General features: G+C 55.6%; 1 protein-coding gene across 1 annotated transcript; it reads left to right on the top strand.

Annotated features, from left to right (window-relative positions):
• Positions 1 to 530: 530 nt before the first annotated feature.
• Positions 531 to 25,243, top strand: PLCB2 (phospholipase C beta 2). Its single transcript, XM_019725495.3, has 31 exons — positions 531 to 897; positions 4,211 to 4,288; positions 4,918 to 4,986; positions 5,600 to 5,740; positions 5,887 to 5,966; positions 6,050 to 6,103; positions 6,209 to 6,284; positions 8,777 to 8,877; positions 9,032 to 9,198; positions 9,287 to 9,433; positions 9,610 to 9,767; positions 10,033 to 10,115; positions 10,402 to 10,486; positions 11,022 to 11,196; positions 11,339 to 11,439; positions 11,562 to 11,658; positions 12,684 to 12,768; positions 12,894 to 13,018; positions 13,506 to 13,660; positions 14,198 to 14,362; positions 14,957 to 15,056; positions 15,643 to 15,747; positions 15,914 to 16,008; positions 16,146 to 16,221; positions 16,627 to 16,852; positions 16,939 to 17,104; positions 17,220 to 17,296; positions 17,387 to 17,482; positions 18,010 to 18,067; positions 18,731 to 18,817; positions 19,185 to 25,243. The coding sequence occupies exons 1-31, from the start codon at positions 814 to 816 to the stop codon at positions 19,386 to 19,388; spliced, it is 3,516 nt and encodes a 1,171-aa protein (XP_019581054.3). The 5' UTR covers positions 531 to 813; the 3' UTR covers positions 19,389 to 25,243.
• The last annotated feature ends 278 nt before the right edge of the window (positions 25,244 to 25,521 follow it).

The following is a 25,521-nucleotide window of genomic DNA, read 5'->3' as shown; positions in this document are numbered from 1 at the left end:
TTTTGAGGGGTCAGTGGGGGTTCTAGGTCTCAGCCAGGCCCAGACGGCCAAGAGGAGAGTCTCATGTAGTGGGTAAGGGCGTGATTGCCTCACTTGCACCTCATTTTCATGGGGAGGAAGCATTGAGAAAGAAGAGCTGGGTGTTCAGCAAACTTTGCCTATTCAAAACACTCAATCCTACCTGGGCCCTGCCCCACCCGCAGCTCCCACCTCCAGCTTGGTCCCAGCACCCTCGGGCCCTGGGAGAGACCCCTGTGTTTTGGACCCAACCTCTGTGGGGTCCCTTCGCCTGTGACCTCCTTGCTTCCTCCCCTCAGCCCCACCTGGGCAACAGTATCCCTGCTGCTGGCTCCATGTTGTTCCTTCTCCAGCCCCCCACCCTGCAGCTTCTGACCAGCGACCACCCCGGGGGCTGGGGGGCCCCTGCTGCAAGCTGACCAGGCCTCATGACCCATCTCACAGTCCTGAACAGCAGAGAGAAGGAAGCCCTGAGCAGGAAGTGCTGAGGCGCAGGGTGAGGGCGGGGGTTTGAGGAGGGGAGCCCAGCCTCCCCGGGCAGGAGCAGTGACCACAGGCCCCCACTGTAGGCAGGTGGGAGGAGGCTGATTTAAAAGGCAGCTGGGCCTCTGGCCGAAGCACTCCGCTCTGCACCCAGCCCCAGCCACCCATAGGCTGTAGGAAAACCCAGACTTCCGGACCAGCTTAGGGCGGGTGCCATGTGAGCTCAGCTTGGCTGTCCTCCTGCCAGCCCTCTTCTCTCCCTCCTGCCCACCTCTGCCTATCCAGCTTCTCCAAAGAGGGAAACTTGGCACCATGTCTCTGCTCAGTCCTGTCCTGCTGCCCCCCAAGGTGAAGGCCTATCTGAGCCAAGGGGAGCGCTTCATCAAATGGGATGATGTGAGTGGGGCAGGGGCCGTGGGCTGCTGGGGCACTGGGGTGATGGGGCCGGGCTGCCAGGGGCTCTGCTAGGGCGGATGGGTTGGTTTATGTCTGCCAGGACCCAGGCGCCTATGTGACTTGGCCAGGCCACTGACACAACTGCCTGGATAAACAAACCTGGGGGTGGAGTGTGTGCCTCAAGCATGTGTCCTTGGGCTGCTGGGGCTAAGGCTCTGAATGTGAGAAGAGGGTGGGCTGCCTGGAGGGGGTGTCGCAAGAGCAAGTTTCTTTGGGTCTGTTCTCCCCCAATGCCCCCAAGAAGAGCAGGGTTTGTTGCTCCTGGTCCTGCCCTTAGTGGGAAGAAAGTGTGTCCCCGAATTGACGAGTTGACGCAGGGCCAGAAGCAGAGATGAGCCAGGCCCCTCCTCCCAACACAGACATCTCTCTCATCCCATTAGGATGCTCAGACTAGAATCTTTCACCCCTCCCCACTTGGCCCTATCCCTGCCCCATAAAGCCTTGCTCTCCCCTGAGCTGCTGTGGGGCAGCCACAAAAGGCCCCTGGACCCAAGTGAAAACTGGAGGCTTCTGCTCCCAGGGGCCTGGGAGGAAACGGATTGACTTCTGCTTCTGCTGGCTGCTCTCAGCCCAGCTCTCTGCTGCCTGCCTGTGTGCAGGGGAAGGGGGGAGGCACTCTGCCTGGTGCCCGTGTCCACTGTGTCTGCTCCTTCCCAGATTGGGGCCTGCTTCCCAGCGTTGGTCTTCCCAGATACCAGAGGCCAGGGCTTTTCTTGGGCAGGTGAGGAGAACAATATGGGGCCCCTTCTTCAGGGAGGGGAAGCTGTGTGGCCCAGTGTGAGAGTCAGAGGGCCTGCTCCCAGGAAGGGAACATGAAGGCTCTGGGGGTGGGTGGTGGGGTGTGGAGAACATCCTTAGCGGGACTCTGGGTCTGTGAGTTAAGGCAGCCTGGGGCTCTCAGCCCTTCAGGACTGGGCTAGGCTGAGTAATCTAGTTGCCATGACTATGGGAAGAGGGCTGTGGCGAGCCGCTTTCTGCTTCCCTAGGAGTGTGTGGTCAACATGGCATGGTGGTGGCATGTCCCAGGAGCCCATGGAATGAGGGAAGTGTCTCAGAATGAAAAGTGAAGTGGCCTCTCTCAGTTCCTCTGTGAAGTGTGTGTAACCTGACTGGGCAGAGGGTCATTAAGGGTGGGGACATCTTTGTAGCCTTTTCTGCAGGCCGGCACCTGGGTACCTGGCTGCCGCACTCCCTTCTCCAAGGCAGGGCACTGCATGGTCCTCCATCCTGACTTCCAAGTGCAGGAACCTCCCAAGCCTAGTCTCAGGGCACATGCAGCTGTGAGCCAGGCCTCTGCTCTCAGACTGCTTTCAGCGCAGTTGGCAGACGACCAGTATGTCATGCCATGTTGAATAAGCACAATGCACAGGATGTAATCGACTCCCAACTTAATTTTGTCTCCTGCTTCCCTTTAAAATGGATTTGGTGGGAGAAGCTCCACTCCTGCCCATGGAAGGAAACTCAGCCAACAGATGTTCATTCCATTTGCTCTTGGGGAATAGATAATTCTATGGTCACTTTTCCTCACAAAACCCAGTCTTATGTCAGAAACTAGTTATAATTCAAACCTCCAACCTTTACTTAGATCGACATTTTCTGCCCTCCTTGCTCGAAGAATGGCTTCAGGTGGGCTGCAGTTCCTCTGAAAAGGCCTCTGGTGGGATTCTCTGCTCCTCCTCCAAGCTCCTACAGGAATGGGGTGCAGGGAGGGAGGTGGGAAAGGGGTACCAAAGTGCTTAATTGAACAGGTGCCATTGTCACATCAACTGGTTCCTACTCTCTGAGCCTGGCAAAAGGTGTAGGCTTATTCATTTTCTGATGCACATTTTTGAGGAGACCCTCCCCCCTTGAGCTGGGGTTCTCTTGTTTAGGGTGCTCCTGCCATCTCTATCTGAGGAGGTCAGTTACAATGACTTCTTCCGCCCCTCCATATCCAGTTACCACCTTCGGCTTCCTGCAGCTTTGGACTCGTTGCCTGTCTCTCACACAGGCCCACTCTGATCCCAGCAAAGAATCACACGTTCCTTCTGGGGTTTGGGCTCATGGGGCACATCAGCATCTCCTGCCTCTAACCGTTAGCCCACCTGTCACGGACTTGGTTTCCTGGGCAGGACTCGGACCTCAGTCTGTTATGTTCCACAACTGCAGGGGTGACAAAAGCTTTCCACATGCAGTTGAAACCCCTCACTAGGCTTAAGGTGAGGGGTCAGGCACCCCCAATCTTCCTTTGGGGAGGAAAGGGAATGGAGCTCACAACGCAGCTTTCTCCAAAATTAGCTCCTCACCAAGTGTTCTCTTTCCTCTGTACTTGAACCACCCCTGATCTGAGAACCTCTTTTTGGATCATTTTCTGTGTAAATTCTGCATTTGGTCTGGTTTGGTATGCAGGAACTATCGTACCTTGTTGGAAATTTCAATTTTAATATCTTGTATATCTTTATTTGTGCATATAAAGACCATTACAATCAAAGGTCACCTGTGTGCCCTGCAAACGGAACAGGAATTTAGAAGTGAATTCATTCATCATTCATGTGGTCCTTCAGCAAACCTGGGGCACCAGCTTACGGTCTAGTACACGCTTGTTTCTTAGGCGTCCACGAGCCCCTGGGGATTTCCCAGATGGGCTTCTATGTCTGAGAACCAGCCCTCACCCAGCATGTTTCAGAAAAGGCTTTTCAGAAGAGGTGAGGCTTGGGCTGGTCCTTGGTATTTCAGGCAGGGGATGGATAGTTGGGTGCTCAGGTTTGAAGGTGGGAACGTACTTGGTGGCTATGGGACAAGTGAATGGATGGGGCCCATGGAAGGGAGGACTGGGCATGTGGGAATCTAGGTTGTGACTAGATTGTGCAGGGACTTGGACGCAGGCACAGGAGTTGAGCAATCCTGGAGGTAGTATGGAGACTTGGGGAGAGACAGTCTACCTTGTGGCTGTGCTGTGTTCCTTGAAAACAGTGTGAGGTGGGGGCCAAGACCCTGGTAGGGGTCTAGAGGGAGAACCTCTCTTTGGGGTTTAGAGGGGAAACCCTCTCCTCTTCCAGAAATACCATCTCCAATCCTCTACCCCTCCCGACCCATGGTCCAAAGCTTTTAAGGCTTATGCCCAGCCCTTAGCTCTGGAGAACAAAGGGAAATGCCTGCAGATTCCCGGGACAGCAACATCCTAGGGAGATGGTGAGCTCTGAAACCACTGGTGTGGGCCAGGGAAGCTTGGCCTGAAGGCTCAGAGCAGGGTGCTCATTCCTTCTCTCCACAGGAGACGACCACGGCTTCCCCTGTTATCCTCCGTGTGGATCCCAAGGGCTATTACTTATACTGGACATATCAGAGTAAGGTGAGGCGCCTCCCACTATGGCCTGAGCTCCTGCTGATTCACTGAGTCAAAGCAGCCTCTTGGCATGCGGGGGTGGAGGTGTGGATGCTGGGGAGTGTAGAACAATCTGGAAGGGTGGCTCTGGGGTATCTCCTGTGGGCAAGGGCTATTTGCTCTGGCAGGCAGGATGCAGTCACTCCAACTGTGGCTGCCTCAGGCCCGGATACTGCAGCCTTGGCCTCCTGTGGAGATGAGAGAAAGGCAAAAGAGCTGCTGCTGAAGGCTGATTCTCTGCCTATGATTCTGGGTGAACTTGAGGGCTCAGGGAGATCAGAGACTGGCCTCAGCACCTGGGCAGAAGGAAGGGAGGGGGAGCCTGGGGAGAGTTCAGGATGCTGGAAAGACGGAGACAACAGCTCCCTGAGTTACTCCACGGGCCAGGAAAGGAGGCAATAGAGACAAAGGGTGAAGGGTCACCATGAGTAGGGAGAACCTGATAGTTGGGGAGGGAAGGCTGGGGTCTGGGTGCCCCCCTCCCCAGTTTTGGCATCAAAGGAAGGCAGCTGATGGAGACGCGAAGGGGTGTGGAAGCTGCCTCCTCCTTGCTCTTTGTCCACATCCCTTCTTTGCTCCCACCGGGCCCCTTCCAGGAGATGGAGTTTCTGGATATCACCAGTATCCGGGACACCCGCTTTGGGAAGTTTGCCAAGATTCCCAAGGTAGGTGGGCCCAGGCTCAGCATGGCCACCAGCGCTGTGGGGCTGGGGTAGGAGTCCCTGAGGGGTGGGAAGCCTGATCTCTGGAGCAAAGGGAAAGGTTCCTGGGCAGCAGGGCCTCCCTGAGTCGAGGAAGGGACATGGCTGCTCCTGGGCTTGCTGGGGCTCCGGTGCCAGGCCACCATCCACAGAGACGCTGTGAAGCCAGCTCCTACCCCTGGAGCACCCCACGCTGTCTGGGAGGTGTTACTCACACCCCCTGATCCCCTGACTAGTTTTTCTATATTTGCCCAATGCTGGTAGGAAGATTGGAGAAACGGACTGGTGGGAGCAGGATTCCCTGAGACTGAGAGCTAGGAATCTATCTTCGAATGAAAAATGGCAACCAAAACACACAGGGCTCCCAAGCCCCACAGCTTTGGTTAATCTCTTCCTGTGGGTCTCTCCTTCCCAGCCCCAGTCCCTGGAGTCAGGGAAAGGACGATGCTGAGGCCTGTGGCCGCTAACATGGGGGTGGGATTCCAGCCCCACAGGCCATAGTTCACGGGGCTGAGGGGGAGGGGAGGGAGCCCCGCAGTGGGCAGGGATGGCCCTAACCATGTCACCATTGCTGCAGAGTCAGAAGCTCCGGGATGTCTTCAACATGGATTTCCCTGATAACAACTTCCTGATGAAGACACTCACCGTGGTATCGGGTCCCGACATGGTGGACCTGACCTTCCACAACTTTGTCTCCTACAAGGAGAATGTGGGCAAGGTGCACGGGGACACCTGGCTTGGGGCTTGGCACCTAGGAGAGCCTGGCCTTCCTGAGAGACAGGCCTGGGCCCCCGGGGGGAGGGGAGGGGGTGCGGGCACCTGTAAGGTCAGCAGGCCTGATGGCTGTGCTCTGGGGGCCTGCAGGACTGGGCTGAAGACGTGCTGGCTCTGGTCAAGCACCCTCTGACGTCTAACACTTCCCGCAGCACCTTTCTGGACAAAATGTGAGTGCCTGCCTGCCTGGCCTTAGGCTGTGGGGCTGAGTGAGCCAGGCCAGGGCCTGATAAGCTGCCTTCTGTCCCACCAGCCTGGTGAAGCTCAAGATGCAGCTGAACCCTGAAGGGAAGATTCCTGTGAAGAAGTGAGTCTTCCCTAATCCTCCCCACACTTCCTCCCAACTCCCCAAAGCCTTCCCTCGCCAGTCCTGACCCCTCTCTTTGCCTGGTGCCTTTCTCTGCTCCTTTAGTTTTTTCCAGATGTTTCCTGCTGACCGCAAGCGGGTAGAAGCTGCCCTCAGCGCCTGCCACCTCCCCAAAGGCAAGGTGAGTGGTTCCCCCTTCCCCAGCCCACCCCACTATTCTCCTTCTCACCTGAGTTGGCTCTGACCAGAGGGAAACTTGGCCAGGCCTGGTGGGGGGTGGGGAGGGCAGGACTGACAGCACAGTCCCAGCCAACAGCCAGCCCCAAAGCCAGTAACCTCGAGTTACTGGTTTCTGATACACAGAGACAGAACCAGGGTGAGGGAGGTGGGGTGCCTGGGTTCAAGCAGGTCGGTCTGCAGGGTGGGGGTGGGGGGGTGGGGGGGTGGGGACTGGAGGGTGGTTGTCAGGGCAAGCAGCAGGGGTGGGGGCATTCCCATTCTAGCCTTGGAATGGAAGTGGAGATGAATGTTTTCAGCCTGGAGGAGCAGGATAAGGTCGGAGGGGACCGGAGGCAGTCTGTAGGGATCTGAAAGCAGCAGGAAGGGCCTAGTTCTGCAGGGCGTGGGGTAAGGAATAGAACCAAGGGTGGAAGCTGCCAGGACACAGACTTCAGCTCAACACAGGAAAATGCTTTTCCCTTTCTTTCCAGTTATGTAATTACGTTGTCATTACAAGTTGTATGCAGGGTTACCCCATGAGGTGCATGCATTACAGTGAATCACAAAAAGGAGGCCGCTGGGCAGATTCAGGCCTGAGCCAGGGTTCAAGCCTAGACGGGCAGGCAAGTGCATCTTGCTCCCTGTCCCCCCTTGGCCATGCCTTTATACAGGGCAGCACCTGAACCCCATGGAGTCTTTCCTCCTGGTAAGAATATGGAATATTACAATTAAACTAAGACCTCAATGATCACCTTTCCCCAAGAATCCCAGGAGGAATACTTCCCCCACAGTCACAGCTCTGTGGAGCTGGTGACCCCTGGGTGCAATCAGCCACAGGCGACATAAGCAGGGGGTGAGAGTGGGCTCCCGCTAAGGTCCCTATAGTAAGAACTGAGAGCTGCTGTCAGTACACATCCACCCTCCTTTTCTCCTGCCTCCTGAGCTCCCATCTTGGCTAAGTGCTCCTGATTTGTCAGCTCTCCTGTGTGCTATCTTTGCTTGGAGCTGATAGATCCAAGATCTAGTTTTTGGGAGATCTGGTCTAGCTCTCCTGCTCTAAACTAAGACTGATGTTGGCTTTCCAGTATGATCCTGGAGGACATTTGATGGGTTTTTCTGGAATGGAATACAGAGGCATAGAATGACACTACTTTCTATTTCTATTTCTTTTGATTTGCCCATTTTGGACATTTCATGTAAGTAGATCTTGGATGTCAGGCTTCTGTCACTTAGCGTAATGTTTTCAAGGTTCATTCATATTATAGCTCGTATCAGTACTACATTCCTTTTTATGGCCAAATAATAGTCATGTATGTAGGGATAGCACATAATAGTACGGATATATCACATTTGCTTACCTATGCATCAGTTGATGTACATTTAGCGTTATGAGTAATGTTGCCAGGAACACCATACACACAATTTTGTCTGGACATGCGTTTTAAATTCTCTTGGGTACATACCTAGGGGTGGAATTGTTCAATCATATGGTCACTCTATATTTAACCTTTTGAGGAACTGCCAAACTGTTTTCCAAAGTGACTACTCCATTTTACAATCCCACCAGCATCGTACGAGGGTTGCAATTTCTCCACATCCTCACCAACACATGTTACTGTCTTTTTAAAATTGATTTCAGTCATCTTAGTGGGAGTGAAGTGGTATCCCGTCGTGGTTTAGACTTGTGTTTGCCTGGTGACTAATGACATTGAGCATCCCGCGTTTGAAAATCTTTTTTGGACAAATATCTATTCAAATCTATTGCCCATCTTTCAATTGGTTTATTTGTCTTTTTACTGCTGAGTTGTCCCCTCTTGGATGTCTGATTTGCCAGTATTTTCTCCCATTCTGTGGGTGGTCTTTTCACCTTTTTGATGGTGTACATTGAAGCACAAACATTTTGAATTTTGATGAAGTCCAATTTTTCTCCTTTTTTATTGTTGTTATTGTCCTTTTTTGGTGTCTCCAACTATTATTGTTGACTTTCTATTTCTTTCTTCAATTCTGTCAGTTTGTGCTTTATGCATCTTGGGGCTCTGTTGTTAGCTGTATTATTTACATTCAAATTGCTTCTTTTTGAAAACATGTCCTCCACATTTAATAAAAGAAAAAAAAAAAGAAAAGCTAGTCCGCTGCTCTGGCAAGCAGCAAAGCAGCACCACTTACTTCTGCCCTCTTATCCTCCCTGTTCTGGTCATTCTTAGTTCCAATCCTGCCCCAGCCAAGAGACTAACCAGTGTCCAAAGTCAGGAGCAAAGTAAACCAGCTAAGCACGCTCTCTGCTCAGCAACCAGGACCTTGAAAAGTGGGTGCTTGGCATGTTCTTGATGGTCCTGTGTCTGCCCTGAGCCCTCCCTCTTACCAGGCCCCCTTGCACAAGGCTGGGCCTAGCTGGTGGTTCTCAGCACAGAGAAGGTGTGGCAGGAAGGATCAGGTGAGTCTCTGTCCCCCCAGAACGACTCCATCAATCCTGAGGACTTCCCAGAGTCTGTCTACAAGAGTTTCCTCATGAACCTTTGTCCTCGGCCAGAAATTGATGAGATCTTCACGACATAGTAAGCTTTTTGGGCTGGGCTGGGCATGGGGAAGGGGCGGGAGCTACAATTCCCACTTGCCATGCTGACAATTAGGTGGCTTTGCTGGAGAAGGGGGTTTCCGAGCTCCCCAGCCTAGGGGACGTAGACCTGTGCTCTTTTCTCTGACCTGCAGCCATGCCAAGGCCAAACCCTACATGACTAAGGAGCACTTGACCAAATTCATCAACGAGAAACAGAGGGACCCCCGCCTCAACTCCCTGCTGTTCCCGCCAGCGCGGCCTGACCAGGTGCAGAGCCTCATCGAGAAGTACGAACCCAGTGGCATCAACGTGCAGAGGGGTGAGGACCCAGGGGTACCCCTCCCCCCTGTGGGCCTGTCCTGCTCTGGTAGCTGGGCAGTGCCCTGACAGTTGTCCCCTGCCCCCAGGCCAGCTGTCACCCGAGGGCATGGTGTGGTTTCTCTGTGGGCCAGAGAACAGCGTGCTGGCCCAGGACAAGCTGCTGCTGCACCACGACATGACTCAGCCACTCAATCATTACTTCATCAACTCCTCACACAACACCTACCTGACAGGTGGGCCCTGGCCACATCAGTGCTGACCTTTCCTTTTATGGGGGCTGCTCCTGTCCCTTGCATTCCTCTTGGGACTGCCTGTGGGCTTCCAACAGGATAGACCATGCTGGAGTGGGGTCGGGGAGAGCACAACAGCCCGAGTGAAGTCTCTGCCCCTCCCCCTTGCCCTGGCTCAGCGGGCCAGTTCTCAGGCCTTTCCTCGGCTGAGATGTATCGCCAGGTGCTGCTGGTGGGCTGCCGCTGTGTGGAGCTCGACTGCTGGAAGGGGAAGCCCCCAGATGAGGAGCCTATTATCACCCACGGCTTCACCATGACCACAGACATCTACTTCAAGGCAAGACTCAGAGTGTGGGGGCTGGTGGTAATGGCACTAGGGAAGGGCCCTGGTTCCCAAGATTTCTGGGGGGTGGGGCGCGTGAAGCAGAGAGGAGGAACAGCTGGGAGGCCTCAGACCAGTGTGGAAACTAGAGGGGACCAGAGGAGACAGAAGGCCAACAGTGTCTGTCCAGTTCTATGTGTGTGTTGAAACTGGGGAGTGGGGCTGGGTGCCATTGGGGGAGGGGAAGCCTGGAGCCCTGATCTCTCCTTTTCTCCTCCAGGAAGCAATTGAAGCGATTGCAGAAAGTGCCTTTAAGACCTCCCCCTACCCTGTCATCCTGTCGTTTGAAAATCATGTGGACTCGTGAGTATCCAGGTCCAGTCAGCCTCCTTCTCTACATTCAGCCTGGTTGTCTTCGCTGTCCCCATCCCCTCCCATGCTGCCCTACCCTCAGCTGTCCCTGGCCTCTAGCCACGCCCTCCGGCTCTCTCCCAGATGTCAACAAAATTACCTCGGGACCCCAGCTCTCCGGTTTGTATCCCAGCTTCCTTGACCTCCGGTGTCCCTGATGGCTCAGGCCAAGGGCCCAGAAAGATGGTCAAGAGTGGGGCAGAGCTGCTGAACGCCACCCTATTTCTGCTTCCTGTAGACCCCGCCAACAGGCCAAGATGGCTGAGTACTGCCGGATGATGTTTGGTGATATGCTGCTCACAGAGCCCCTGGAAAACTTCCCAGTGAGTGGACTTCACTGTGGGCCATCTGGGCCTGGGGGTGGGGACCTGAGTCTTGGTAGGGGCCAGGTTAACCACTTGCCAGGCACTGTGCTGAACTTTGGGGGTACGTTAGCAACAAAGAGGCAGTCCCAGCTCTCAGACTGCTTACCCTCCAGTGGGGAGACAGATAAGGAACCTAGTCATGACAACCAGTGGCTGCTGTGGGAGTATGTGGGGAGTCCTGATCTACTCTTGGGGATCAGGGAAGGCTTCCTGGAGGAAGTGATGGCTAAGCTGAAACCTGAGGGAGATATCGGATTTATGTTGGTGAGATTGGGGAGAGGGGTTTCTAGACAGATGGAATAGATGGGAGAGAACATCACTGAGGAACTAGGGGTAAGTGGGATCAGGCAGGGGTGGAGCACCTGTGGGGGAGAGAGGAGAGGCGAGGCTGGAGAAGTGGGCAGGGGCAGATGGAGAACAGCTTGGTACGAAGGAACTTAGGCTACACCCTGACCGTGAGAAGATGCTGCTGACCCTTTCTCCTCTCCCACAGCTGAAAGCAGGCACTCCCCTGCCCAGCCCCGAGGAGCTCCGTGGCAAGATCCTCATCAAGAACAAGAAGAACCAGTTTTCTGGGTCAGCATCCCCCAGCACGGAGCCGGAGCCGGAGCCGGATTGGGGGGCTGAGGGCAGCTGCCCACCCAATGCCCCTGTGAGTGGGGACACAGGTGAGTCAGCCAGAGAGGACTGGGGGCGGGGTGAGGGAACCTCTGCAATGGGAGAGAGGCGCTGGGCCTGGAGGGGACGTGCTGGGGACCACAGTGTGGGGGTCCCTGTGGTCCCCAGTGCTGATGGGACTGTGTATGGCAGTGTGCGCTGATGAGGAAGGGGCTCAGCTGGAGGAGGAGGAGGAGGAGGAGGAGTCAGGAAGTCTGGATGAAGAAGGGATGAAGAAGATGCAGTCAGACGAGGTATGTGTGGGCAGCCCTGAGGCCCTTCTGCCGCCTCCACTCCAGAGCCCTCAGGAGGGGTGTGGGGCCAGGTGTGTGGGCTCTGGACTCTCTCCTTCTCCAGCCTCCTCTCTCCTCCCTAGGGCACAGCGGGCCTGGAGGTGACAGCTTATGAGGAGATGTCCAGCCTAGTCAACTACATCCAGCCCACCAAGTTCATCTCCTTCGAGTTTTCTGCCCGTAAGTTAGCATGGGGTGGTGGTAAGCTGGAGGTTCAGCTAGATTCAGGAGAAGGCCCTTAGGAAATATGTCCTGATACCAGGCAGCTTCATAGGTGGGGGTAAGAGGAAGGAGGGCCTCCCCCTTTCTTGGACTGGGGGCTCTGTCTATAAATATTCAGCAGAGGAGTCAGGCAAAGTCTTGTTTAAGTGGCAGTGGCTCCCATTTCCCAGCACAGGACTGAGGAACTTGGCACCAAGCAGAATGTTCTGGAGTGTGTCGGTGACAGGCAGGTCGTTTATGACAGGCCACCTTAGCCAGGCTGGCCTGGGACTCCTGCAGCCGCCTGCAGGTTCTGTGGTTCCCAAGCCCAGAAGCCCAGGCCCCGTGGCATGAGAACCCCTGGGAGGGGGTGGAAGGCAGAGAAACTGGTCAGTGCACATCTGCTCCCGCACTATGCTGTTTATTTTCTCCGGACATACTCAGTGTCTCCCTTTCACTCTCTGTGAGTGTTCCCAACATGAACACCGCTTTCTGTATACACTTGTGCACACATATATCTCTGCCACCTTGACAACTCATCCCTGAGCCCACAGCCTGCACCCCGACCTGTGCCCACCCATGGCGTGTACCACCCTGTGTGTGTGCCTCTCATCACTACCCCCACCCCTCTTGTCAGCGGAGCTGGCAGGCTCAGACCCTGCCCATCACAACATGTTCCTGACCCCCTGGGCTTATCCTGGCATGTTTCCCATATCCTCCGCACCCATCCCGGGCAAGCACCCCTCACCTTCCAGACTGCGAAACACACCCCGTCCCTGTGCATATTCACTGCACATGCCCTTTACCCCCAGCACACACTGTTACCCACACAGATCTACACATCACCCCACCCCCTGGGGTTGGCTCCTAAACCCTCAGGCCTCAGTGGAAATGCTAGGTTGGAGGCATTTCTGTGCTGGGGGGAGCTGCACCAAAGGGGAGGGCAGGTCTGAGAGAGGGCACAGCCTGACATGGACTCCTGCTCCTCTTTCTCCCCTACACAGAGAAGAACCGAAGTTATGTCATCTCCTCCTTCACAGAGCTCAAGGCTTATGACCTGCTCTCCAAGGCTGCAGTGCAGTTTGTGGAGTATCCTTAAGGCCTCAGTAGCCAGGGTCCCCAGTTGGAGTGGAGGGATGGGGACAGGGCTTACAGGGGAGGGGGTGTTGGGTCTTCCTGGTGCAGGCAGCTCGGCCTCCGATACTCTGGGACAGCTACAACAAGCGCCAGATGAGCCGCATTTACCCCAAGGGCACCCGCATGGACTCCTCCAACTACATGCCCCAGATGTTCTGGAATGCTGGTTGCCAGATGGTCGCCCTTAACTTCCAGACAATGGGTGAGGGCATTCCCAGGCCCTTAAGAACCCTCCCCTGCCCCTCCTACCATCACCCCATGCCCGGGGATGGGGTTAGGACAGGGGCTTCCGGATGTTTGTTGAGGCTCTGGGAGCACTACAGATGTGTGAGTGTTTAGGGACAGAAATGCACTCGCTCATGCCTGTATGACTGCATGTGTATGAGTATGTATGTGAAGATGCCAGGGTGCTTGCTGATCTCTGGCTGCTCTCTGAGTGGGTCTGTGGGAACGCCTGCTCCACTGGCCTCAGCCCCCACTGTGAGCCTGCTTTGGTCCTGCTGACTTCAGGTTGTGGGCTCTTTCTGAGAGATGAGACACCCTAGGAAACCAGACTGGGACATGAGAAACCCTCATGCCCAAGGTCTGCCCAACCTCCCTGTTCACAAGACAGGAGGAAGGTTGGGAAATGTGAAAACAGAGAGTGGGTGCAGGTAGAGGCCTCCTCACCCAGTGCCCTTGTCCCCCAGACCTGCCCATGCAGCAGAACATGGCGCTGTTTGAGTTCAATGGGCAGAGCGGCTACCTCCTCAAGCATGAGTTCATGCGACGACCAGATAAGCAGTTCAACCCGTTCTCAGTGGACCGCATCGATGTGGTGGTAGCCACCACCCTCTCCATTCAGGCAAGGCCCTGAGGCAGACAAGTGGCCGGGAGGGCTGGGGCCTTGAGGAGAAAGACACAGGAGCCCCACTCCTGCACTCCCAACCCCCTCCCATGATATCCTGAAAACTTCAGCCCCAGCCAGTTCGTGCAGTAGCGAGTTGCCTTGGAAACTACCTCCTCCTCAGCACTGGAGGCTGCCTCTTCGTCCCTATGGAAACCAAGGGGAAGGGCTGAGGCTAGGGTGGGGGAGGGGAGAAGAGTGGGCAGAGTAGGGCAGCAGGAGCCCCAGGCTCTGGGGGAGGGTTCAGTTCCTTTCTTGCCTGGGGAGGGAGGTGGTGAGGCCCACACCTCTTCCCTGAATGCTGGAAGCACCTGGTCGCCAGAGCTTAGCTGTCACCCTGGAGCCACAGTCTCTCCGGGGTGGCCCGAGCTGAGTGGGGCTCTTCACAGCACCCAGGAGTGGATGCTTCAGCTAGAGGAACTGGAGGTCCCAGGTGCTGGGCAATGGCCTGGGTGGGGCAGCTGATGCTGGTCTCCCCCGCACCCCCACTTCCAGGTAATCTCTGGGCAGTTCCTGTCAGAACGCAGTGTACGTACCTACGTGGAAGTGGAGTTGTTTGGCCTTCCTGGGGACCCCAAGAGGCGCTATCGCACCAAGCTGTCACCCACTACCAACTCTATCAATCCAATGTGGAAAGAGGAGCCCTTTGTCTTTGAGAAGGTAGGAGGCCAGGGCAGGGCAAGGGCTGAGGTCTGGCCCCAGTTCCTACTTATAGAAAAGAGGAAATACGTAAAGGGAGTTCCTTCATCCTACTCCTCTCTCCACCCCTCACTCTGTGCCCTCCTGAGTTTTAAGAGTCCAAAAAGCAAGTTTACAGAAATGTACTTAGTGGGAAGGTTTTGTGTGTGTGTGTGTGTGTGTGTGTGTGTGTGTATGTGTGTGTGTGCGCACACATGTTCATGTTAAGATCAGAGGCAGAAATGTGGATTCCCAGCCCAGGGTGCAGCGTCCCATGGGATCACGGAGTCTTTTGCCCCCACTGGAAACTTGTTGGCAAAGCTGCCACAGGCTGTCTGCACCAGGACCTCCAGAGCCCTGAGCTGCGTATCCAGCCCTTCTGCTCTGTGTGGCTTGGCCATGGCAGGAGGGGAGAAGATGCCTATATGTGTGACCTAGAGTGTGCCCTCTGTCCTCACCAAATCTGGTCATACATGCCATGTTCTCACAGTGACTCTAGACTTCTGGAACCCGGGAGAGGAGCACCTTGGCTACCCTCTCCCCTCCCCAGCTTGCCCTTTCCTGAACTCTCCTCAGATCTTGATGCCTGAGCTGGCCTCTCTCAGGGTGGCTGTGATGGAGGAAGGCAACAAATTCCTTGGACAGCGTATCATCCCCATCAATGCCCTGAATTCTGGTAAGGTTATGGGTTCTTCTTTGCTGTTCCCAGCAGGCCTGAGACCAAAGCCACCATCAGGAGCCTGTGTGGAGGGTGGGGCAGTTTCAGGGAGGTGCTCCTGAGACTTTACCTAACCCTCTCATGTCATCAGCCTTAACACGTTGTGTACGGCGGGGTTTAAATCCCTCGTGAAGATTCTCGTGATCCGTACGCAACGTGTTAAGGAGTGGGGCAGGAATAGTCCCTCTGCAGGAAACTGACAGAGGTGAGGACTCGGCCCACCTAACAGAATGTGTGTTATTTTCTGGAACTACTGGGCAGTTTCCTAAGTAGCTGACACTTGTTGGGTACTTCAAATGCTTTAAAGGCTTATAACACATTCTCACTTAATCCTAATAACAACCACATGAGGTAGGAACTATTCTCCCTATTTCACAGATGAGGAAAGTCTCAGAGATTGAAAACAACCTGCCCAAGGTCACAAGCCAGACTTGGACGCTGGCCTCTCTGACTCTAAAGCCAAAAGCCTTGCATACTGGGCTGCTCACATGCAGTGCTGGGTGCAGTGGGCTCTGCTCATCGCCTACCCCATCATCCCTAACAGGATACCACCATCTGTGCCTGCACAGTGAGAGCAATATGCCCCTCACCATGCCTTCGCTCTTTGTCCTCCTGGAGATGAAGGACTATGTACCTGACACTTGGGCAGGTAGGAGACCTATGGAATGCTGGGAGCCCGGGCTGTCCACTTTCCCTCCCCCTCCTCAAGCCAGCTTCTAGAGTGGGGCAGGACAGGGTCTCCTAGGCTAGGTGAGGATGGGGGAGGTTTCCAGGTATGTCTCCACAGCAGGCCCACACTGCCCCTGTGCACGCAGATCTCACCGTGGCCCTCGCCAATCCCATCAAGTTCTTCAATGCCCACGATAAGAAGTCTGTGAAGCTCGAGGAAGCCCTGGGAGGCCTGCCTGAGGTCTGTGTTGCTGGGTCCATTGCCAGGGCCCCCCAGGAACTTTGCCCTCTGCGGGAAGATGAGGGAGGGGGCAGAGTCCCAGGCTCCGGGAGAGAGGGCCATTGGAGCCGTCTTCCTAACTCGCTTTCCCTACGCAGAAGCCCTTCCCTCCTGAGAGTCCAGTTGCTAGCCAGGTCAATGGGACACCTGCCCCAACAAGCAACGGGTCAGCAGGTATGCACGCAGGGTCCTCCCACCTACTGGAAGGGTCTAGACTTCTCTGGGGGCACCCACAGGCACATTCCCCCCGGTGGCAGATTTTTTAAAAAAGACTTTTACCTGGGGAGGGAATACTGTGTCTGAAGCCTCCTCGACTGAGGAAATGCACTGCAGGGGGCCCGTACTGCCACCCGCAGCGGGCAGGGAGGAACAGAACTGCGTGAGCCAGGGTACCCCAGGGCACCTGTCAGCCCGTCCTGTGGCTCTTGCAGCAGTTTGGGCCGGGGCCAGGGAGGAGGCCACGAAAAAAGCTGCGGGTACTGCCTGCTGAGTATGAGTGGCTTTGGGGACGAGCCTGGGGAGGGTCCGGAACCCGCGGGGGCTCCTGGGCAGCGGGGCGCCTCACCCGGGTTCCCGTAGAGCCGCGAACCACCAGCTTGGAGAAGCTGCGGGAGCTGAAGGGCATCGTGAAGCTGCAGCGGCGGCATGAGAAGGAGCTGCGAGAGCTGGAGCGGCGCGGGGCGCGGCGCTGGGAGGACCTGCTGCAGCGGGGCGCGGCGCAGCTGGCTGCGCTGGGGCCACCGGGCGCCGGGGGCGGCGCCGGGGCCCGCAGGCTCGGCCCGGGCAAGGGCTCCCGCAAGAAAAGGTAAGGGTGGCGGCAGCATCCTGCCCTCCGAGGTTCGGACGCCGTCATCGGAGGGCTCAGGGCCTGTCCCCACGTGGCCTCCGCAGGACCCTGCCCTTCGAGGAGACCGCCAGAGCCACGCCCGGCGAGGGCCCCGAGGGCGCAGACACGCGCGTGCGCGAGCTGAGGGACAAGCTGGAGCTGGAGCTGCTGCAGCAGGGCGAGGAGCAGTATGAGTGCCTTCTGAAGCGCAAGGAGCAGCACGTGGCTGAGGTGCCAGGGTGAGGGAGGGGTGGGGGGTGACAACCCAACCCACCCCACGCCCTGCTCACAACAAAGGGCTTCACGCTAAGCCCATCCCCTAAACCCATCCTTACTCTCCCCTTAGCAAATCGCCAAGATGATGGAGCTGGCCAGAGAGAAACAGGCTGCAGAGCTTAAGGCCCTCAAGGAGACCTCAGAGAAGTACGGCTGCCTCCTTCCCACATCTGACTCTCACCTCCCGAGAGGGCTCAGGCCCTACAAAATGTCTTCCTGATGACTGTCTCTCTGCAGTGACACTAAAGAAATGAAGAAAAAGCTGGAGGCCAAGAGGTTGGAGCGGATCCAGGCCATGATCAAGGTCACCGCGGACAAAATGGCCCAAGAGAGGTGAGTCCTGGAGGAGAGGCCCAGGACTCCATCTCCAGGCCCAGTGCTGAGCAGGAACCACTCCAGGTGGGAAGAGGCCTATCTACAAGTGCATCCTGACTTGATTCCCAGAGATATACCTGTTCCTTGGCTCTTGAAAGTTAATCTAACTTCTTTCACCTCTGATCAGAGTGTCTGCCTTAGACAAAACACAGATGCTAACACTATTTGAGCAGAAAAGAGAATTTAAGGGAAAATCAAGTATGCAAAGAGGGCGGTGAAACCTTGGGACAGTAGCTTCCCACCTGTGCTTCCCATGCATGCCTTGAAGCACAGTGAGAGTTAGTAAGGAAGCCCTTCCTTCACAGGACCCCCCGGGGCTTCCAATAGCCCCTCAAATCCTCCTTGGGTCTCCATGATCACCCCTCTGCCTGGTTCCTGCCCCTTTGGCATATTTCTCATTTTGCCTACACCCTGAGGAATCTTTGTCTCACCCAACTCTTCCCAGGGGCCTCCTGCCCTCTCTGAAACTCTGATCACCCCAACAGGTTGAAGAGAGAGATTAACAACTCCCACATCCAGGAGGTGGTGCAGGTCATCAAACAGGTGTGTAGGGCTGTGTCCTTCCCCAACACACACACATATGCTCTCCATAGGAATGAAAGGGTGGCCCCTGGCATTTACTTTGCCCTTAGGAAACATACTGTCCAGAGCAGCCCATGCAGCGAGGGGCGGGAGGAGGCAGTGCCACAGAAGGGGAGCCCTAGACCAGCCTGAGCTTCTGGCCTTTCTGTGGAGCTTAGCGCACCAGCCTAAAGGGGTCTGTGTCTGGTCAACTGTCCTGGGCAGAACGATATGGGCTAGCTGGCTAGGGGAGGAAGGGATTGGAGTGGGTGCGTGAGAGGGAATGAGAGGGGCTTCCTGAGGCTCCAAGGAGCTGAAAGAGGAAGGAATGTCCTGCTGAGAATGGACCTAAAGCTCCCCTGGGGCTTATTTGCAACAGTACAGAGCTACCAGCTCCTGAGTCCTGACCTTGTCCTAGACACTAAGCCAGGGGCTTCACGTGAACTGTCTCTTACAATCCTTAACAATCTAGTGAGACAGGTGCTATTGTCCTCATTTTACAAATTAAAAAACAACAACAACAACAGAAAAACGTGTAAAGGTTAAGGAATTTGTCCAAAGTCTTACAGCTGGTTAACTGGGATTGTAGCTGGACGCCAACCCAGATTGTGTTGTCCTGATTCTCTGCCTCTCACTCCCACCCAGATGACAGAGAGCCTGGAGAGGCATCAGGAGAAGCTGGAGGAGAAGCAGGCAGCTTGCCTGGAACAGATCCGGGAGATGGAAAAGCAGGTGACAGGGACTACCACCCTGGCCCCCAACAGTTAGCCTGGCTCCTGGGTGTAAAGGGAGCCCTGTTCCAAGGAGCTGCCAGTAAGGAGCTCAGGGGAGGAGACTCACCCCTCACCAGTGGGTCATAGGCTCGAGTTTCCACGGGGTCCTGGGACCCTTTCAAATGAGGCAGCTCTGCAGATCTCTACTTGGTTGGCACCCCATCTCCTGAGAGGCTCCCTGATGGGCTCCGCTATGCCCCACCTCCCATTCCCATCTCTGAAGAGCTCTGAAAAGACCAGGCATCTCCGTGTTCCACTGCCCAGGGGAGGGAGCATGGGTAGGTGGCCCCTCCTGAGCCAGGCGGTGGTCCTTGCTGTCCCCACAGTTCCAGCAGGAGGCACTGGCAGAGTATGAGGTCAGGATGAAGGGCCTGGAGGCTGAGGTGAAAGAGTCGGTGAGGACCTGCCTCAGGACCTGCTTCCCCTCTGAGGCAGAGGACAAGCCTGAGAGGCCCTGTGAAGCCTCTGGGGAGCGGTGTGAGCTGGACCCACTTACAGCAAAGGCAGACATCCAGGAGAGCCACCTCTGATACCCCCAGCCAACTGAGACATTCTACAAGGAGTTTCGCCCTTCTCTGGGACAAGGCTCCATCCATTTAAGAGGAATGGCCCCAGCAGCCTCAGCATTCGGAGGCTGTGGAAAGCTGGGGCTCCGTTGGACCCTAGAGACTCCTCCTCAATAACCAGGCTAGAGGAGGAGGCAGAGACCAGATACCATCAGGGCAGGGGCCCATCAGGGGCACTGAGGTCCTCTCCAAGCTGACTTCCTTCTCCTCATCCTTCTCTTCCACCTTGAATAAGTCATATATGTGTTGAGGGCAAAAGAATATGGACTGGGAGGCAGGCAATGGGGTCCTAGCCCCACTCTGCCTTTCTTAATATGCAACTAGTGGTGCCTTATTCTGGACTCAGTTTCCTCACCTGGAGGCTTAGGCCTGACCACCTGAAACCTCCACTCTAGCACTTGTAGGTTACGCAGGACCAAATTCCAAACCCTTCTGCCATAAGGCAGGCAGCTCACCCAGGCTCCTGGGCCCCACCTCAGGCCTGCCCTGAGATGGCCTCATTGTCAGCTTCCTGATACAGAGCCTGGCACTACCTCCAAGCAACCTGGGGTCGGGACAGGCTGCCCCTAGGATCCCAGGCTGAGGTCCTGTCATGCAGGGTCTCAGCTCCCATTCCCCACATAAGAACGCAGGACATGGTGAGGCCAAAAAGGAACACCCACGGAGCCACAGATAGGGGAGTCATACCACTATATTCTTGCTGGCGGCTGGGTTGGAGACACAGGAAGCAGGAGCTGCTTGATCTGCAACCTGCCGTCTGCTTCTCTGCCAACCAACCCCCTCTAGCATAGCCACAGCAGTCATATTAGTGGCTAATGGCTAACTGGTTACAGCTGATGACCATCTACTACCCGAGCTAGCACCTTTCCACGTGAGGCCGAGAGCCTGGAAACTGCCCTCCTGGCTCTGTCCCCACACTCCACCCCTGCAGGGTCTTGCCTTACAATCTACACGACAAGCGCCTTCCACGAGGGGCCCTATATCAGGAACCCAGCACACGAGAAAAAATGTCAGTCCAGTTCAAGTCCCAGGAGATGTCCCTTGATGACCACCTATTTTCCTACTAAATGGTGGTTTGTTCCTAAACAGTAAAGCAGTCCATCAAATCAGGGATGAAAGGCAATTCCCCATAGTCCATAGTCATTCACCAGGGCTGTGCATTGGCCTCACAATGTGAGCCCTCTCTGCAGTTCGAGGGCTCCAAGTCCTCCCCAACCTGGGGGTGAGGGACGAGCTTGACCTCACCCACATTTCCCACTGAGGACTCAGCAAGCGTTTCCTCCTGGGACTACAAGTCCCGCATCCGGGCTGCCTTAGCAAGCACTTCCCAGCCCACACGGCCGCAATGACCTTCGCTTTCTACGGCCTATGCTGGTCTGAGAGCCATCCACGTCCTCCCACCCCTCCACGGGGGTCCAACTCCTGAGAACAGTGGTCACCGGGCACCACACACTGTGTGGAGGCCACCTGCCCTCCTGCCCCGAGTCAGACACCATTCCTACCTGGCCGGAATCCTCGCTGTGCCAGGTGTCCGAGTGGGTGGTGGCCTCGGTGTAAGATGTCCACAATTCGAGGAGCCCAGGGGCAGCAGCGGACAACCAAAAAGCAGGTGACGCCTGCTATGGCCAGTAGGGCGGCGTGCCATCTGGAGGTTCGAGAAGACCACCAATTCACTGAGGGGTCACGTTTCTCCCAGGCCGATTGCACCTCCCGCTCCCGGCGCCGCTCCTCCTGGTCTTCCCTAGACTGAGTGTCCATACACACAAACTGCTCCACCGCCCTTCAGAGAGCTTTGGCCGGCACCGTACCCTGCTTGCTGAGCCATGTGTCATGCGGGGTCTCAGCTCCTGCTCCCCGCATAAGAACACAGAATATGGTGAGGCCAAAAAGGAACACCCACGGAGCCTAGATAGGGGAGTCATACCGCTATATTCTCCCTGACGGCTGAGTTGGAGACACAGGAAGCAGGAGCTGCTTGATCCGCAACCTGCTGTCCGTTTCTCTGCCAACCAACCCCCCTCTACCATAGCCATGGCAATTGTATTAGTGGCTAATGACTAACTGGTTATAGCTGATGGCCAACTAGTTACAGCTGATGGCCATCTACTACCCGAGCCAGCACCTTTCCACCTGCGGCCAAGAGCCTGGAAACTGTTCTCTGGCACTCTGTCCCTACAGGTCCCTTCCCTGGCTTCCTGCCTGTGGGGAATGGGAGGCTGACATGGAAAAGCTGCCTAAGCTGTCTGGTCCTCAGGAGGCTGAGACAACTGGGGCTGTGGCTGGTGATGAGGAGAGAAGGACAGCTTTTTGGGCCCTCTCCCACCCAAAGCCTGGCTCACCCCTTTCCCTAGGCCTGGGGGGAGGTACTTCGTAGCACATACCCCCAACCAGGCTGCCTGACAAGGTCTGCATCATTTTCTCTCCTGACTTTATGAGGTTTATTTATTTTTCTCCTTCTTAGTCCAACTAAAGGACCCTATCCCAATATTTTCTGCCTAAGCCTGGCCTCTGTTCTACAGCTAAGAAATGGGGGGCAGGGGAGTAGAATGCCCCAAAATGAAATGGGCTGAGGGAAAATCGTTGGGAGCTGAACCCCAGGGTGAAGTGTCCTTCAGAGCCCAGCAGAATGGCCCTGCCTTTCTGCTTGGAGCGGATTCACTTCCCTTTCTGCCGGCTCTGATGCCACAACCACTGGAAAATGACATCACTCCTCTTCTCCACCCCCACCCAGATGTGGCCCTTCCTTGTCTCCACCCTCAGGGCCAGAGCCAAGGAGCTTAGTGCAAAGGTGTCCCCCACCCTCTTGGGGAGTTGCAAACCTTCAGGCCACCTGCACCCCTTTAGGCAGACTTAGAGTGGTCAGATTCTCAGGCCTAGTGGCAGTTATGTTTGATCCCAACACTGTAAAGAGGCTTGTGGGAAGTCATTTACTGCACCTATGGCATGGTCCCAAATCCCAAATCAGGACAGGCACCGGCTTGGGAGAGGCAGGGTGGGGTTTGATTCTGGGAAGAGGTTGTTTTCTTATCAGAGAGTTACAGCAAATGCTATTAACTATGAGCACCTGTGCCTTTGGAAAAGAAACAGAACTCCCCCATCCCTCTGGGGGCCTGACCTCTGGGATCCTAGCTGTCCCTGGCTGTAGGGTAATGCTAGGGTCCTGCTCATTCACAGGAATAAGCCCTGTCATATATCAGCATGCATACATCCTGGATACAACCAAGGGCAGTGCCCTGTATGCAGCCGTCCAGCTAGGCACTCAGCTGTCCCATCTGCACCCTAGCGCAGGGATGGGGACCCAAGCCTAGAGGAAGTCACTGACCCAGGCACAGGGGCATAAGCCAGAGCCAGTGCCAAATAGAGCCCACAAGACAGCCCCCAACTGTTACTAATGACTGCTCAGGGGAAGGAGAGGCTATCTCTCCCTCACCTCTCAGCTGGCCAGGCATTGTCTCTGGGACCCTAGCATGGAGCTGGGAAGCCCAGGAATGGGGAAGCAGATGCAATCTTGCCTCCTAGAGAGGCCTCTGAATTGCAGGTTTGGGACTTCCCATGAGGCCAGGCCCAGCTGCCCACCTCCCTGCTTTCTGTCCTCTGAGAAAAGGGCAGGTGCCCCTGGGAAAATGCCATAGTCTCTGATCCCTGGAGATGAATTAATCCCTGGCTTCAGGGGCGTGCAGAGGAAGCGTTGCCTTCCCTTAGGGAACTAGCGTGGAAGGGCACTAGCGTGGGAGTCCCATTCCTGCTGCGTATCTGTGGGGCTGGGGTTCCCTGTCCACTGGTCATGCCTCAGTTTCACCTTTGCATAAAGGGAAGGGTCCCTACCCCCTTCCCAATCCCACTGCTGATTCAGATGCCAGAGTCCCCTGCTGACTCACCCCATCCCCTGCACCTCCCTACTGCACCCCCCACCCCAAGCTCTCTGGAGCTTCCCAGCCATGTGCCACCAGGCCCAACCCTGCTGAGCTGGTGCAACGTGACAGGGTGAGGGGGTTGGTGACACTTAAGGAGGAAAGAAGGGGGCCTGTGGGGTGGGGGCATCTGCAGACAGAGTGACAGACTGAAGACCGCAGCAGCCTCTGGGAGGAAGCCCTTTTGCCAGCCAGAGGCCTGCATGGGGAGAGGCTCAGCAGGTGGGAGGGGAAAGCGGAGTGCCTGCCTGCCCCCTGCTTGCCTCTCTCCTGTCAGCCTTCAGCTCCCCAGCGACAGCTTCTAATTCCGGCTGTTGGTACCTCTGCTCTGCAGCAAAGTCTCAGCTTTTTTTCAGCTTTGCTATTTCTTTTCTGTTCAGAGCATACTGAGCCCACAGGGAAGTCAGAACAAAGGCTCTGGGGCCTGAGACCTGGCACCCCACCCCACCCTTCCACCACAGGCCTGGCTGGATTGGCGAGGCCAGCTGGGGCAAACGGAGCCAGCCACTTCTTCCAAAGAGCACCTAGCAGGGGGCTCTCTGAAGGAGACCTGCCCCAGCATCTCTTCCCTGGAACTGTATCCATCCTCCACCGGGAACAGGGACATAAATGAGGCAGTGTTGTCTTAGGGAGGCTCAGCGGGGAGGAGGCAAAACTTTTTACAACCAATGAGGTGTCCAGTCCATGTTTTTCCTGTTTTTCTCCTGTGTGTGTGTGTGTGTGTGTGTGTGTGTGTGTGTGTGTGTAGGGGGCTCACTGCCTGGCTGTAGGATAGCCTGCCACACACAGATTCTGGGGGTGCCTTCTTCCCTGACCCTGAAAACAGAACAAAGGGAAGAAGCAATTTCTCTCATGCTGGAGAAAATGGAAATTGAGTCATGAAGGAAAGAAGAGCCTTTCTTCCACTACCTGAGTAGAGAGGGAGAACATTCCTGCATTCTTACAGGGGTTGGAGTCTATACCCACTCCTGGGTGACACCCAGGAGGGGTCCTCAGGTCTGGGGGCTGAATAACTGCAGCCCTGACACTCTCTAGAGTGATCTTGCATGAAGCAGGCAGGGTAGTAGTATGTGAATCAGTGTCATTTTGCAGGTGGGAATATGCAGGTCGGAAGCCACACTGCTACGTAGTAAATGCCTTCAAGCTGGAACTTAACTCTGACGTAAAATACTGTGCCCTTTCTATGACACCATGAGAGAAAATTCTCCCAGGGGGATTAAAAAATGCAAAAAGAAAAAAGAGGGGCTTCACAATGTGCGCCTGCTCTATGGCTGGGTGCCATGCCAGGCAGACATCTCTGCAGTCTGGGAGCTGGAAGAAGTTCGGGTTGCAGGGCCATGTGCCCACTTTACCACTCACACATGGTCTTCCTCCCAGATGTAAATGCTCTCCATATCATACACCCCCCCTGTCCCCCCAACCGCAATGCCTGCTACAATGCTTCTTGTCAGTGAGGTCACTTTTATTCTTCCCTTAATTTCCTGTCTTTCATAGGAAGGGACCCCTTAAAGCAGTCCTCAACACTGTCCCTTAAAGGTGCTTCTCCCGACTCCATGCCCTTGCATCAGTAACCCCATCTGCAATGTCTTCCTTGTTTCTTAGCAGCCAGATCCCATCTCTCACATCCTTGAAGACCACCTCAGAAGCCCTATTCTTAGAAGACCCCAGAGCCCTCCCCTCCCCACCACTCCACCTTTCCCTCTAAGGACTGTTTCGGTTTGTATTTAACAGATGTATTCAGCTCTCAGTTGATAGCCTCCATTTTTTACGTCCTGGCCTTTAGTCCCCTGCTTGAGAAGAGAGATCTTTTCCATCCAGAACTGCGCTTCTGCTTCTGTATTTCCCACAGCTGGGAACACAATACCTGGCTCACGAAAAATCTCAGTAAATTCTGTAGTTGATACCTGATTCACTTCTTACTTTACAAAATATCCATTCCAACCCTACACATCTTCCCACCTCCGTTCGGCTCTGAGACGCCCTGACTCCCCCTCACCAGAGGCCTGCGGAGCCGGGGATTTGCTAACACAGCTGAGCACTCCGGGATCCTAAGGCGCCCCACTCTGCCCCCACCCCCCCACCCCCAGCCTGCTTCTCAGTCTTGCGGAGCTAGCAGGCGGGAGACTTGTCGGGGTTGGAGACGTCTGAGATTGGAGAACGCACTCTTCCCCCCACCCCGGCTCCGG

The sequence above is a fragment of the Rhinolophus sinicus genome, chromosome 3, assembly GCF_057876585.1.
Source record: "Rhinolophus sinicus isolate RSI-liver-muscle chromosome 3, RSI-T2T, whole genome shotgun sequence".
Lineage (NCBI taxonomy): Eukaryota > Metazoa > Chordata > Mammalia > Chiroptera > Rhinolophidae > Rhinolophus > Rhinolophus sinicus.
This window is presented reverse-complemented; position numbering and strand designations above follow the sequence as displayed.

What these genes read in the sequence shown, in the direction of transcription:
- PLCB2 (XM_019725495.3), top strand. Translation starts at nt 814, where the DNA reads ATGTCTCTGCTCAGTCCTGTCCTGCTGCCCCCCAAGGTGAAGGCCTAT. An exon ending in AACAAGCAACGGGTCAGCAG is followed by an intron (nt 16,222 to 16,626) that starts GTATGCACGCAG and finishes GGGTTCCCGTAG; the next exon opens with AGCCGCGAACCACCAGCTTG. An exon ending in CTCAAGGAGACCTCAGAGAA is followed by an intron (nt 17,297 to 17,386) that starts GTACGGCTGCCT and finishes GTCTCTCTGCAG; the next exon opens with TGACACTAAAGAAATGAAGA.